We start from the raw sequence: 12,092 nt of genomic DNA on the forward strand, positions 1-12,092 counted from the left end.
AGTATTCGATGTCATGGTTTCATAATTATTTGCCTGCGCAACTTTCTTCGCATCACAAAACATGTGGACTATTGATTTGTACCATTAGGTCAAAATTTGCAGCATTGAAAGATTAGAGTTGCTTATGTCACAAAAAGTTGGGCCATACAATAAAGTGTTCATGTCACCAAACAAGTATCATTGTCGACGAAGGTCCATTAATGCTATTAATCATGATTATAACAAGGTTACAACAACACGAGTAATGTGATAATCAAGCGGAAAGCTTTTTATGCATGCTTGGCAGACATCACTCAAGCAATCTTTTAACACAAATCGCTACGGGGTCATTGATTAAATTGACAGAATATCGAGAAAAGAAGAATAACAACAAGAAACCCTAGCAAATAGATGGACAAAGTAAGAAATATTTGCATCCAAAAGGTGGCAGATTTGGTGTACCCCTACACCCTCAAAATAGTACAAGTAGGGACTCTCCCTTCCACTAAGGAGGGCCCATCTCACTTGAATTCTTTGTTTCTCAAATGGAAGCATGTGGCTCTCTCCATGGAGCCCCCACCCCCATGTGCAATGAGTCACATATCAATCCCAAACCAAACAGTAGAGCCAGATTTTGTTGGCTCTCCAGCTACATCCACAACTACTCCACCTTTCTCATTCATATCCGAATAAACCAGGATCTCACAAATCCATTGTTAAAATCAACCTTTAGTGGGACCAAAATTTACCAAATTTCCTTCCTAAAATGAAAGACTTTCTTGAATGCAATTGAAATTAAGTGTGAGCATAGCTTTTCTTTTTCACAATATATTTTAAATTATGTCCTTTTTTTATTTTCTATAAAATTTGCAAGCATCAAAGTTTTTGAACCCCAAGAAAAGAAAAAGGCCACTACATGAACACAGTCCATGCACTCCTTCACCCTTAATACTGCCACTCTTAATGACAAAAGATCTTTAACAAGAAAAAAAAAAGGAAAAGTAAAAGGATACATCAATTTGGGGTTTTGGACAATCCAAGCATCGAACAAGAAAGCACTAACAGGATTTTTTTTTAAGTGCGAATCAAATAAACCAAAAATAAAACCCCAAAAAGCAAATAAACTGAGGCAGTTCGCTCTGTTATTCCCTCCCAATCAAATACAGAAAGAGAATAATAGCTAGGAATAAAAAAAAGAGAATTTTAAGCCACCATAAGGACCGCCGCTCCTACCGCCGCGGCGGCCACGATCCACGGCCCGGCACGTGCCCTCGCGCCGGCGGCGCTCTCATCATCCGCGGCCTTCTGATTATCCGCCGCCGGCGCCTCCCCTGGCCCTGCCGGCGCGGGCGGCGAAGCATGGTGGCGCTTCCTCGATTTGGTCGGCGCCTCCGCCACCGGAGCCGGCGCCGGCGCCGGGGCCTTGGTCTTCTCCGGCTTGAACAGCTCCCGCGGCTCCAGCACCTGGTCGATGGTGTACACCGCCAGCGGGTCCTCGTCGATGAGCGTCCCCGTGATCGTCGCCACCGTGACCCTCGTCTTCAGCGTCACCACCTCGCCGTCGTTCTGGACGGTGAAATTATAGTTCTTGGTGCTCCCGTCCGTCGCCAGGGTATTGACGACGCCGTTGTTGGATTTGAGCATCTGGATCGAGTTGTAGACCGGGATCCCGTGGTAGAGTAGCACCGAGAGCTTGCCGTCGGCGGTGAGGTTCTTGAATTTGGGCATGAACGCCTTCATGGCCTGGTCGATCGGGCAGAAGACCGTCAATCCGCCTCCGACGTTGCTCTCGAAGGTCTTCTCGGCGTCGCCGGTGGCGACGAGTAGATCGGCGAAGGTCTTGCAGCCCTTCTTGGACATGAGGGTGGTGAGGTTGACCTGCGCGGGCGCCGGCGTGGGGGCCTCGGCTTCCGGCGAGGACAGGACGGAGCTGATCTGGATGACGGCGAGGTCGTAGGGGATTTCCTTGATGGACTTGACGAAGTTGACCGGGGGAGCGTCGCCGACGTCCTCGGCGGCGAAGGAGACGCGGCCAGCGCGGTGGTTGGTGATGTTAACGAAGCCAGCGGTGCCGGAGGCGGCGCCGGTGGCCTGGAAGAGGGTGGACGAGGCGGCGGTGCCGCCGTTAATCTGGTGGAGCTTCTTGGCGCCGAAGTAGTCGACTAGGACGTGGAGGGAGAGGACGTTCTTGAGAGTGTAGAGGGGGAGGTGCTTGGCGAGGAGGGGCGCCATGCCGGTGTTGCTGACGGCTAGAACGGTGATGGTCTTCCGGCGGTTGATCTCGCCGGCGAGGTGGGTGGCGGTGAGGTAGTGGTTGAACGTCGAGAACTCCGGGTGCTCGGCGAGGATCTTGGTGATGTTGTGCTCGCGGGACACGGCGAGGCAGCCTGAGAAGAGGAGGAAGAGGACGCCGAGGGATAAGACGTTCTGCATTGTCACGGTTATTCGTTGCCCCGGCCCGCAGATATCCGGGATAGCGGAGATCCGGTGTGGATAGCAGGAGGAGGCGGATAAGAGTATGTGAGAGAGAAGGAAGCAGGTGGTACTCAAGTAGTGGAGACCGGATACTGGTCACCGGAGAGGTGGAGGTGCAGCAAGGAATCAATAACCGATAAACCTCAGTCTTCCATATTATTACATACCGTGCCATTAGCTTTCAATTTACTCATCAGTAGTTTATTTCAGAGCACATTCCCGCACCATCTCGCGGGTTCAAATTTACTCTGTGAAAAGAAAAGTGATAGCAATGTTTATGAGATTATTCAGAAAATTTTAAATTACTTTAACTTTTCCTAAATTGGATAATTTTCTGAATTATTTTTTTTAAATAAACCAATCCATATTTATTCATATTTTTGCTATTTACTTGCGGCTTACTTAAGACTAATAATACAAGATCTTTTTACATCTTACAAATTAGAAAAATCATGCTGAAAGTTACATTTTCTCTATGTAATTTGTGATTAATGAGACAATATGTTAAATTTAATTATAATTTTAATGCTTTATTGATATTCAAAAATAATCATTGTCTCATATAAAAATTAAATATAAAAATTTAATATAAATAACTAGTGGCAATCTAGTATATATATATTTTTTAATACAACAACTGCTTATTCTACTCCAGTGTAGGAGCAGTCAGTAGAATCAAGTGCTACAATTTGGCACAAATGCGAGGGAGCCATCTGATGTGGCCAACGTAGCTCTTCGGAGCTGCGCAGCATAAAAAGTAACTCAGTCTGCAGTTCTATTCGTCTTCCGATATACGTGCACTGCCTGAAAGATGCTAATCTTTCAACATCAAATGGATGTTGCAAAGCAGGAGACTCCCATCCCCTTCTATCTCTTTTTCCGTATCCAGTCAATCACTATAGTCGAGTCTCTCTTAAGAACGGAAAATCAAGACAATCTACTATTCAACTCGTCTCATTCTTTTTTTTTTTTTTTTTTGGTATTTTCCATGTGCACAAGGATGCCTTCAAGTTTTTTTTTTAATCGGCACCATCAAGTTTTTAGGTTAAAACATTAATAAGGAGGGAAGTTGTGTGATTAAAATACTAATAACATGGTCTTCATCCAAGTCAAACGAGAAGGAGCAGCATGGAGGGAGCACGTGCTTTCGGCATCTTCTCACCGCAAAGCAAGGTAGGCTACCAAAAGCACCCCGTCCCTCAACTTTGAAGCACCGAGGGCAATATCGTAGTTCGATCGAAGATGGAGGGCAGGATAATTAGTGGAAGGGGCGAGAGTCGTGACCTCCGCAAGGGGCGTCGTCCGTGGGGGGCCACGTGCTCCAGAAGCTCTCCATTCTGTCGGTGGACTGCTCCTGCTCCACGTGTACGGCGATCGGGCGGTGCCTCAAACCTCGGGGCAAACGATCCACCGAAACTAAGGGCGCTTAGATTGCGGCGTTTAATCTGGAGGCTTGGTCCAAATTCGACGGTCGGGATCCTCCGCTGAATGAGTGCCGCAAAAATCCAAAAGCTGAACCCTAGATCGGTGGATCTTGATAAAGTTGGAATTTTCCATTTTATTTTGTCCTGAACATCACGGCCGTCGAATTCGCTAAACATATACTTCGTCTCCCATGTTCGGGAGACCTTAATATATTTCAATATGCCAGTAGAATCCATTCATCCTTCTATATATTTGTAAATTTGTGTTTCATTTTACTATAGCCAATGGCATGCCACCAGTTACATATGAGCACTATGAGTAGGTAAATGTTGAAGCATATAATGAGAGTCTACATGATGCAAATGGCTTATGGGATTCGGTTTGTGAAGATCTTCTTCGGGGATGCCACCCCGTAGGATTGCGCTCTGTATAGACCTCAAATACTTAGAATTTACCTGTTCATCTATTTGTGCAGATCTTGAGGTAATTATTGTACGATTTGATGGTGGATCTACATGAAAAAAAAAAAAGATGAATCGAAAGTTACAATCTTGTCCCTAGCTCATGACCAAAAACACGTAGAAAGGATGGAAAGAGGTGGACCCAAAGCAAAGGAAGGCTCTACTTAAAAGCCTATTTGGTTTTGTATGTGTGATAACCTGAGGCATTTATTGTAAGCAATCAGCAAGAACGAGAAGAAACAAAAAGTTGGATCGTTTTCATTGATGCAAGCAGGAGATTGCTCTTAAATAGATACATATTACAATCTTCTTGATGGCCCGCCACCCTCTTAATTCTCATGGATAAGAACTGTCCTCACAGAACTGAACTTAATTAACAACAGAATGTGGACATCTTTCCTCCCGGATTAAAGAAACTCTCGATCAAACCAATGGCACCACTTTTGACAAGGCTGTAGAGCTGTGAATGGACAAGCATTGAACTCATAGAATGCATGGTAAGAGCTTGGTGACATCTTTCCTCGCAGATCGAAGAAACTCTCAGTACATCAATGGCAACGCTGCTAAGGGTGTAGAACTATGAACAGCAAGCATTTCCAATGCTGTAATCTGAAATGAGGAGATTCAATGTATTCCAAGTGAGAAGATACATAAATCTCTTTCTGAATCTTTGTAACTCAGACAGGACATTACACTGTACCTGCCATGAGATCCATACTTAACAACAAGCAACTTGGACTTGATTCACAATATCAGGAAAATAACTGCACATAGCAACCTGAGGCTTCCACAGTAAATCCATGAAGATAGACCAAAAATTGTATCTATAATTCCTAAATCAATCTCAATTAAGTTCAGCATCATAGAGAAAAATATCAAAGATAAAAGATGGATAAAAAAAAAAATCTCAAGCTATTATAGATATCCATAAACAGCACTAGGTCTAACAAGAATTAATTATACTACATTCCCTGGGGCTACCAGCACCAATTGTTTTCTATACTAGCAGTATCTCACTGCAGTTGCAATCTACAAGTCTGTCGTATCCATTACAGAAGCAACTCCTCTAATCTCCTTTAGCAAAGTTTGTGGCAATTCCTTACTTGTACCACCTGCTATCTCTGCCTTAAGTTTATCTATCTTCCATCTCAATCTTGACTTGTCTATTTCCTTCTTTATCACATCTTCCGCTTTCATTAATATCTCCTCCACATCTAACTTCTAGCATACCTTAAGGTGCTGTTTGATTTTGTCTTTCGGTAACATATTTTTTTTAAACCGAAATATGCAAAAATTTATGAGAATTTTCATTAGGAAAAGTTTTTTGGTAGCGGGTTTAGATAATCCAGATATCTCACAAAGCCAAGAAAAAAATAGATTTATTGTATTGGAGACATGGGATTCCAGGTCATGCATGTACAAAATTCTAATTTTCTGAGAATATTTTTTATAAAACGAAAACCGAGCAGCATCTAAGGGGCGTAATATTTTACATTGAGTATCTTTGTCACTGTTGTAAGATTTCCTACCTTGGAACGCAATTGCATTATAATTCTTATTGCATTTTTTTTTTCAATCCTAAACAATTCTTTGTTGATTTTATGCTACGTACTGATGTGGTCATGCATGGATAACCATTCCAAGGCCTTGCATGGGCACTTTATTCGGTGCACGTCCAAGCATAGCCTTGCCTACAGGGAGGCGTAAGAATTTTGAAGGGACGAAGTCTCTTATTTCCAATCAAGTCGTCACCATCATCATCATCAGAACACGCGTATGCATCCATTATAGCACCTAAATAACCATTATTTTAATCATTTCCTTTCCTTTTCTCTTCTGAGAAAAAATATTGGTCATCAATATCATTAATCAACTTTCATAAAGATAATGAAAGGCGACCTTAAAGTGAAAATACATTTTAAAGCTTTCCTTTATTGAGAAAAGTTCAATCATATTAATATGGCCCCAGAGATTACAAATCAAAGCTAATACATCAAGAAAAAGGAATGCACACAGCAACCCACCAATTTATTTCGAAAATTTTTGACAATAAAATCTCATTTTAATCGGTGGTCATTAGATCTCCAAGTTAATTTAGAAAGCAGCGATGGCCATCAAAGCAGCGACAATCCCTCCAAAGATAGCTTTGCTGATGAGGCTCACAGCACCGGAATCATTATTATCGCTTACATCAGGAGCTGCGGCCGGGGAAGCTTCTGGTGCAGGAGGGGTGCTCGAAACATCGGCAGTAGTCGATGGTGCAGGGCTCGCATCACTGTCATTAGGAATATCATCATCATCGGGTGGTGATGGGGCTAAGTTGGGGGAGACATGAGAGGAGGTGTTCTTTGGGGAGGTAGTCGGCGTTTTGGCAGAGGGAGCTAAGGATGGGGACTTGGAGGGGGAGGAGGCAGGGGACTTGGAAGGGGAGGAGGCGGGGGACTTGGAAGGAGAGGAGGCGGAGGACTTGGAAGGAGATGAGGCAGGGGCCTTGGAAGGGGAGGAGGCTGGAGATTTTGAAGGGGAGGAGGCTGGAGACTCGTTGGTGATGTCATTGTCATCAGGGATGTCATCGTCATCATCCTCAGCTGGAGAGGGGGCAGAGGCCTTTTTGGGGGAGGAGGTTGGAGCCTTGGATGGGGTGGTGGCTGGTGTTGAGGACTTGTTGGAGGACTCGGTTGGTGATGAGGTTGGGGCCTCGGTCTCGGCCGTAGCACAGAGGGTGGCCGAGGCCAAGAGGAGGACAACAAACACGAGAGCGTGATTCATTTTTCTTTGTAAGAGATAAGGACCAAAAGGGAAAAAAAGAGAAAACCAAAGAAAGAGTAAGGATGGTGATTTGGGGCGAATGGGGGAGGGAGATGGGAAGGGGATTTATAAGAGGAGGGAGGGCGAGGAATTCGGAGAATTCAACCGTTGGAGGGGAAGGCCAGAAGCAAGGCTATAGGTGGGACCGGTAATAGGGAGGTTCAAGCATTGGTGGTCCACCCAAAATGGCGCACGGGTTGGAAGGGTCTTAGTTCATTGATCGGTGCTTGTGGATTAGAGAGTCATGAGGTGGGGAGAGAACTTCGTTGACTATGAAAGGAAAAGGAATGGCGAATAAATAAATAAAATGGATGAAGGAGCAAAAGATCAAAATAAAAAGTAAAATAAGACTAGTGGCAATATTTTGTTGTATTTCTCTAAAAAAGAATAATGAGAGGAAAGCTATGTTGACATGTCTTGTGTTCCTAACATATTTAAAGTATAATTCTTTTAAGTAATAAAAGCTTAATTACTACATTGACAGTGCATTGTGCATAGAGTCCATCATATTCTATCTACATTGTCATTTTATGTAATTTATATTTTTCTCTATTCAAAAAGAAGATATATTGTTGAGGGCGTCAGCTAGTGAAACAAACAAAGTTTTTGTGGTTAGTATCAAGGTTTTGGGTTCAAAATCACATCCTGACTCGGATTTTGGTCGAGATTTCTCAAGTCCTAGTTGTTAAAACAAAACAGAAGACATATTGCATGAAGCTATGTATGCTTTGCTTACATTTGAACCGATTTTCTTCCCATTCTCCATAAGATAGTTTTTATATTTTCTGATTTTATGCTTGTTATGTGTACCCCTGGGAGCAAGTTCTTCGTTACTTGATTTCTTCCCATTCCCTGGAAGATAATTTTAATATTTCATGACTTTATACTTACTATATGTACCTCAGGAACAAATGCTTCTTTTTTTTTTTTTTTTTTTTTTGCTGAAACGGATACTTCATACAGTACGGGTATGAATACACCCAATAAGATCAAAATACAAAATCTCGCGGAGTGCCAAAGGCAACTCCGCCTCCCCCGACCACAGGGCATACCCCGAGTGGTGGGCCGCATGGGCAGCCACCCAATCGGCTGCCCCATTGGCCTCCCTGAATACATGCTTGGCCAGAAAGGCCCCCTCCTCACACATCATCACAATATCGCGAATCAAGGGATGGTCTGTGCCCTCACCCCTCAACCCCCTCTGTATCCACCGGACGACAGTGGCCGAGTCACCCTCCAGAATAATCGAGCTGGCTCGCAATACTGCCCGCGCATGTCGAAGGCCTGCCCAGGCTGCTCGCAGCTCAGCTCCAGGAACTGAGATATCGAACAACTGACAGCCACCGGCGGCCACTAACCTGGAGTGCGGGCCCCGTATGACAAAGCCTGCACCGCCACTCGTGCCGCCATCCAAAACCGATCCATCGAAGTTGACCTTGAGGAAGCTCGGGGGTGGGGGCTCCCAGGTGAAAAACACCAACTGAGGAGCTGCCGAAGCAGGGGGGAACCCCAGGTGTCCCGAGCTGTCAAAGGTCGGTCTGAGTGAGGGGCGGGTCTGATCTCCGAGGTCTGTGCTCGAGCAAACTCTGCCACAAACCTCGGCGACACCCTGCGCTCACCGAGAGTGCGGGCATTCCTTGCCAGCCAGATCTGAAGTGCTGTGCAAGTAGCTCTAATGCCCTCCTCACGGGTCCGTAAACTGGCTAACCACTGCCGTATCACCCGGAGAAACTGTAGCCGCTCACTCCGGGCCTCCTGCGGGATCCCTGCCCACTGCCATGTCGACCTCGCCCATGTACACTGGAAGATAACGTGGTCCACTGACTCCTCAGCTCCACACGTCCCGCACTCAGCCGGGACCCCCCAACCACGCCTGCTCAACTCTGCTCTCGTAGGAAGGCGGTCCCAGAACACCTTCCATAGAAAGAGAGCTACCCTCGGGTGAAGTCCGGATCTCCAAATCCACGTGCAATCTGGCCCCGGCTCGTGCTCTGGCTGAATGGCGCGCGTGAGGTCTCTCAGCCTGACACTGGCCCGGCTCGAAGTGCCCCACACCCTGACATCTGGCCCCCCGCATCCTGGTAACGGGAGGGATCGAATCCTCGCAGATAGGTGTACCCCGAATAATAGCCTGAGTCTGGCCTCATCCCACTCTACACCTCCTGGTGCTAGGAGGTCGCACACCCGTAGCCCCTCAGCTGCCTCTGTGTCAAACATAGTCGGCCAACTGCTCAGGGGCAGGGAGTCCACCCATGAGTCGCCGGTCACATCAATACTACGGCCGTCGCCAATCAAACACCTGATGTGTGCCGATACTGACGGCAGGTACCTTCCGATCTTACGCCACATGAAGGATACTCGGCGACCGCTCTGTGCCACCCCCAAAGCCCCTCGGCCATATCTGGCTGCCATCACCTGACTCCAGAAGCCGTGTGGCTCTAATATGAACCGAGCCGCATGCCGAGCAATGAACGCCTCGCGCCTCTCAATGAGGGACTGCACTCCCAGACCACCCTCACTAGTGGGACGGCAAACCTGCTCCCAAGCTACCAGGTGCACGCCGTGACCTCCACCGTATGACCCCCACAGGAAATCCCGAAGAAGGCGTTCGATCCTTAACAGGACCGTCTTCGGAACCACTGTGTTGGCCATGAGATACACCGGTATAGATCCCAGCACCGCTCTGACCATCGTCACTCTCCCCATCATGGATAAAGAAGACGCCCTCCAACCCTCCAGCCTGCTCTGAACACGCTGCACCAAACCGGAACACTCAACCACCCGTAGCCTCCGGCCAATAGTAGGCACACCTAAGTAGGTAAGTGTCCCCTCCTGCTCCGGTATCTGCAGGATCCCTCTGATCTCCTGTCTGACTCCGCTCTCTGTGCTGGGGCTGAAAGAGATGGTAGATTTGGAAAAATTCACTCTCTGTCCGGACGCCGCGCAGTAGGCCGCCACCACCCGGCGAAGAACCCGAGCCACTGAAGTCCGTGCCCTGGCCATAAGAAGACAATCATCAGCAAAGAGTAAGTGGGTGAGAGGGTGGGCCCCCGTGGCTGGGACATAAGCCTCCAGCTCCCGGCTGGCACACGCTCTCTGCAGAGACCGAGATAAAACATCAGCACAGATAATAAACAGATAAGGGGATAAGGGACATCCCTGCCGTAGTCCTATGGAGGACTCGAAGAAAGGTGTTGGTGTGCCGTTGATCAAGATAGAAAACCTTGGCTCCCGGACACACCCCATAACCCAGCCGATCCACTGCCTGGGGAAGCCATATGCCTCCAGCGCCCGCTGAAGAAAGCTCCACCTGATCCTGTCGTAAGCCCGCTCCATATCCAGCTTGACTGCCATCAGGCTGTGCCGCTTCGATGCTCGCCGGAGATCCCACATCATTTCCTGGGCCAACATGACATTATGAGAAATATTCCTGCCGGCCACAAAAGCCCCCTGCTCCTGGCTGATGATACCAGGCAGGAGGGGTTTCATTCTGCCTACCATAATTCTTGCCACAACCTTGTATAGGGTTGTGCACAAGCTAATGGGCCTAAAGTGACAAGGTTCAGCCGCATTTTGACGTTTAGGTATTAGTGTGATGAAGGTGGCCTTCCAGTCCACAGGCATAGCTGCGTGGGCAAAGAAACACTGGATAGCCTCCACCACCGCGAGTCGAATAATACCTCAATACTGCCGAAAGAAAAAGGGGGGAAACCCGTCAGGTCCCGGGGCCTTGTCCACTGCCAAGGCCCAGACTGCCTCCTGTACCTCCTGTGCCGACACCTGCCGGGTCAGAGATACACTCTCAGCATCACAAATACCTGCATCCACCGTCAGAGGGGGGACCCCATCACTGGCCTCCTCATCCTCCGTCCATCTAGAACAGAAAAAATCGAGTAAGACCTGCCGGATGGCAGGCTCGCCCTCCACACGATGTCCAGATCCATCTCGCAGTGAGTGGATCATGCTCCTCAGTCTCCGGATAACCGTCGACCGATGAAAGAACCTGGTGTTGCGATCACCCTCGCTTACCCACTGCACCCGAGATTTTTGTCGCCAAAAAATCTCATGCTGCCGTAGTAGCGAGTGGTGAGTCGCAAGAAGTCCCCGGAGATCGGCCATATCGTCCTCCGGAAGCACGCCTCCTAGGTCTTCCTTTCTCTGCAGCTCAGCGATCGAGGTCTCAACCCCCTCCAGTCGCCGAAAGATATCGCCCACAACTTCACGGTTCCATCGGCGGAGGCGCCGTTTGGTCAGCTCAAGTTTGCGGGAGACCCGTTGCATGGCATCGCCATGCACCGGGGCCCGCCACGCATCGCGAACAATATCCCAAGACTGGGGGTACGACAGCCAGACCTTCTCAAAGCGGAAGGGGCTGCGGTGCGTGGGGCCTGATGAGGTGGACAGTAGCAGTGGGCAGTGGTCCGAGGCAATCCGTGGCAAATGACTAACTCGGCCTGTGGGAAAACGGAGGATCCAATCAGGGGTCGCAAAAGCCCTATCTAATCGCTCCCAAATCCTAGCACTGCCCAACTGATTATTGCACCAGGTAAACTGTGGTCCCGAGAAACCCAAGTCTACTAGGCCGTTCCGCGACACAAAGTCTCGAAACTCTCTCCTGTCCACTCGATCCGTGAAAGCAGCTCCCCCCCGCTTCTCATTCGCGCTCTGGATACAATTGAAATCACCAATTGCTACCGCCGGGGTGCCCTGGGCGGTCAGGTTGGTGATCTCCTGCCAGAGGACTCTCCTAGCCCGATGGTCCGTGCTAGCGTACACACCACACAGTACCCATGGAGCAGCGTCGGGTCGTGATACTATCATGATTACTTGTTGGGAGCAGTTGTGGAAGACATCAACTGTCCCCACACCCCGCCTCCACAGAACCAAGATGCCTCCCGACAGCCCCTGGGAGTCGACTGCATAGGTCTCCCAATCCCTCTCCAT

The 12,092-nt window shown here is 48.1% G+C and overlaps 3 protein-coding genes across 3 annotated transcripts; all 3 read right to left on the reverse strand.

The window, feature by feature from the left end:
• Positions 1-875: 875 nt before the first annotated feature.
• Positions 876-2,533, reverse strand: LOC103706551 (fasciclin-like arabinogalactan protein 2). The gene has a single exon (XM_008790684.4). The coding sequence runs from the start codon at positions 2,410-2,412 to the stop codon at positions 1,183-1,185; it is 1,230 nt and encodes a 409-aa protein (XP_008788906.4). The 5' UTR covers positions 2,413-2,533; the 3' UTR covers positions 876-1,182.
• A 3,901-nt stretch (positions 2,534-6,434) lies between these two features.
• LOC103706552 lies at positions 6,435-10,772 on the reverse strand. Its single transcript, XM_008790685.3, has 2 exons — positions 8,746-10,772; positions 6,435-7,113 (listed from the first exon to the last, which is right to left on the reverse strand). The coding sequence occupies exons 1-2, from the start codon at positions 10,770-10,772 to the stop codon at positions 6,435-6,437; spliced, it is 2,706 nt and encodes a 901-aa protein (XP_008788907.2).
• Positions 10,773-10,829: 57 nt separating this feature from the next.
• LOC120105177 lies at positions 10,830-12,092 on the reverse strand. Its single transcript, XM_039117416.1, has one exon. The coding sequence runs from the start codon at positions 12,090-12,092 to the stop codon at positions 10,830-10,832; it is 1,263 nt and encodes a 420-aa protein (XP_038973344.1).

Source organism: Phoenix dactylifera, unplaced genomic scaffold (assembly GCF_009389715.1).
Source record: "Phoenix dactylifera cultivar Barhee BC4 unplaced genomic scaffold, palm_55x_up_171113_PBpolish2nd_filt_p 000217F, whole genome shotgun sequence".
Lineage (NCBI taxonomy): Eukaryota > Viridiplantae > Streptophyta > Magnoliopsida > Arecales > Arecaceae > Phoenix > Phoenix dactylifera.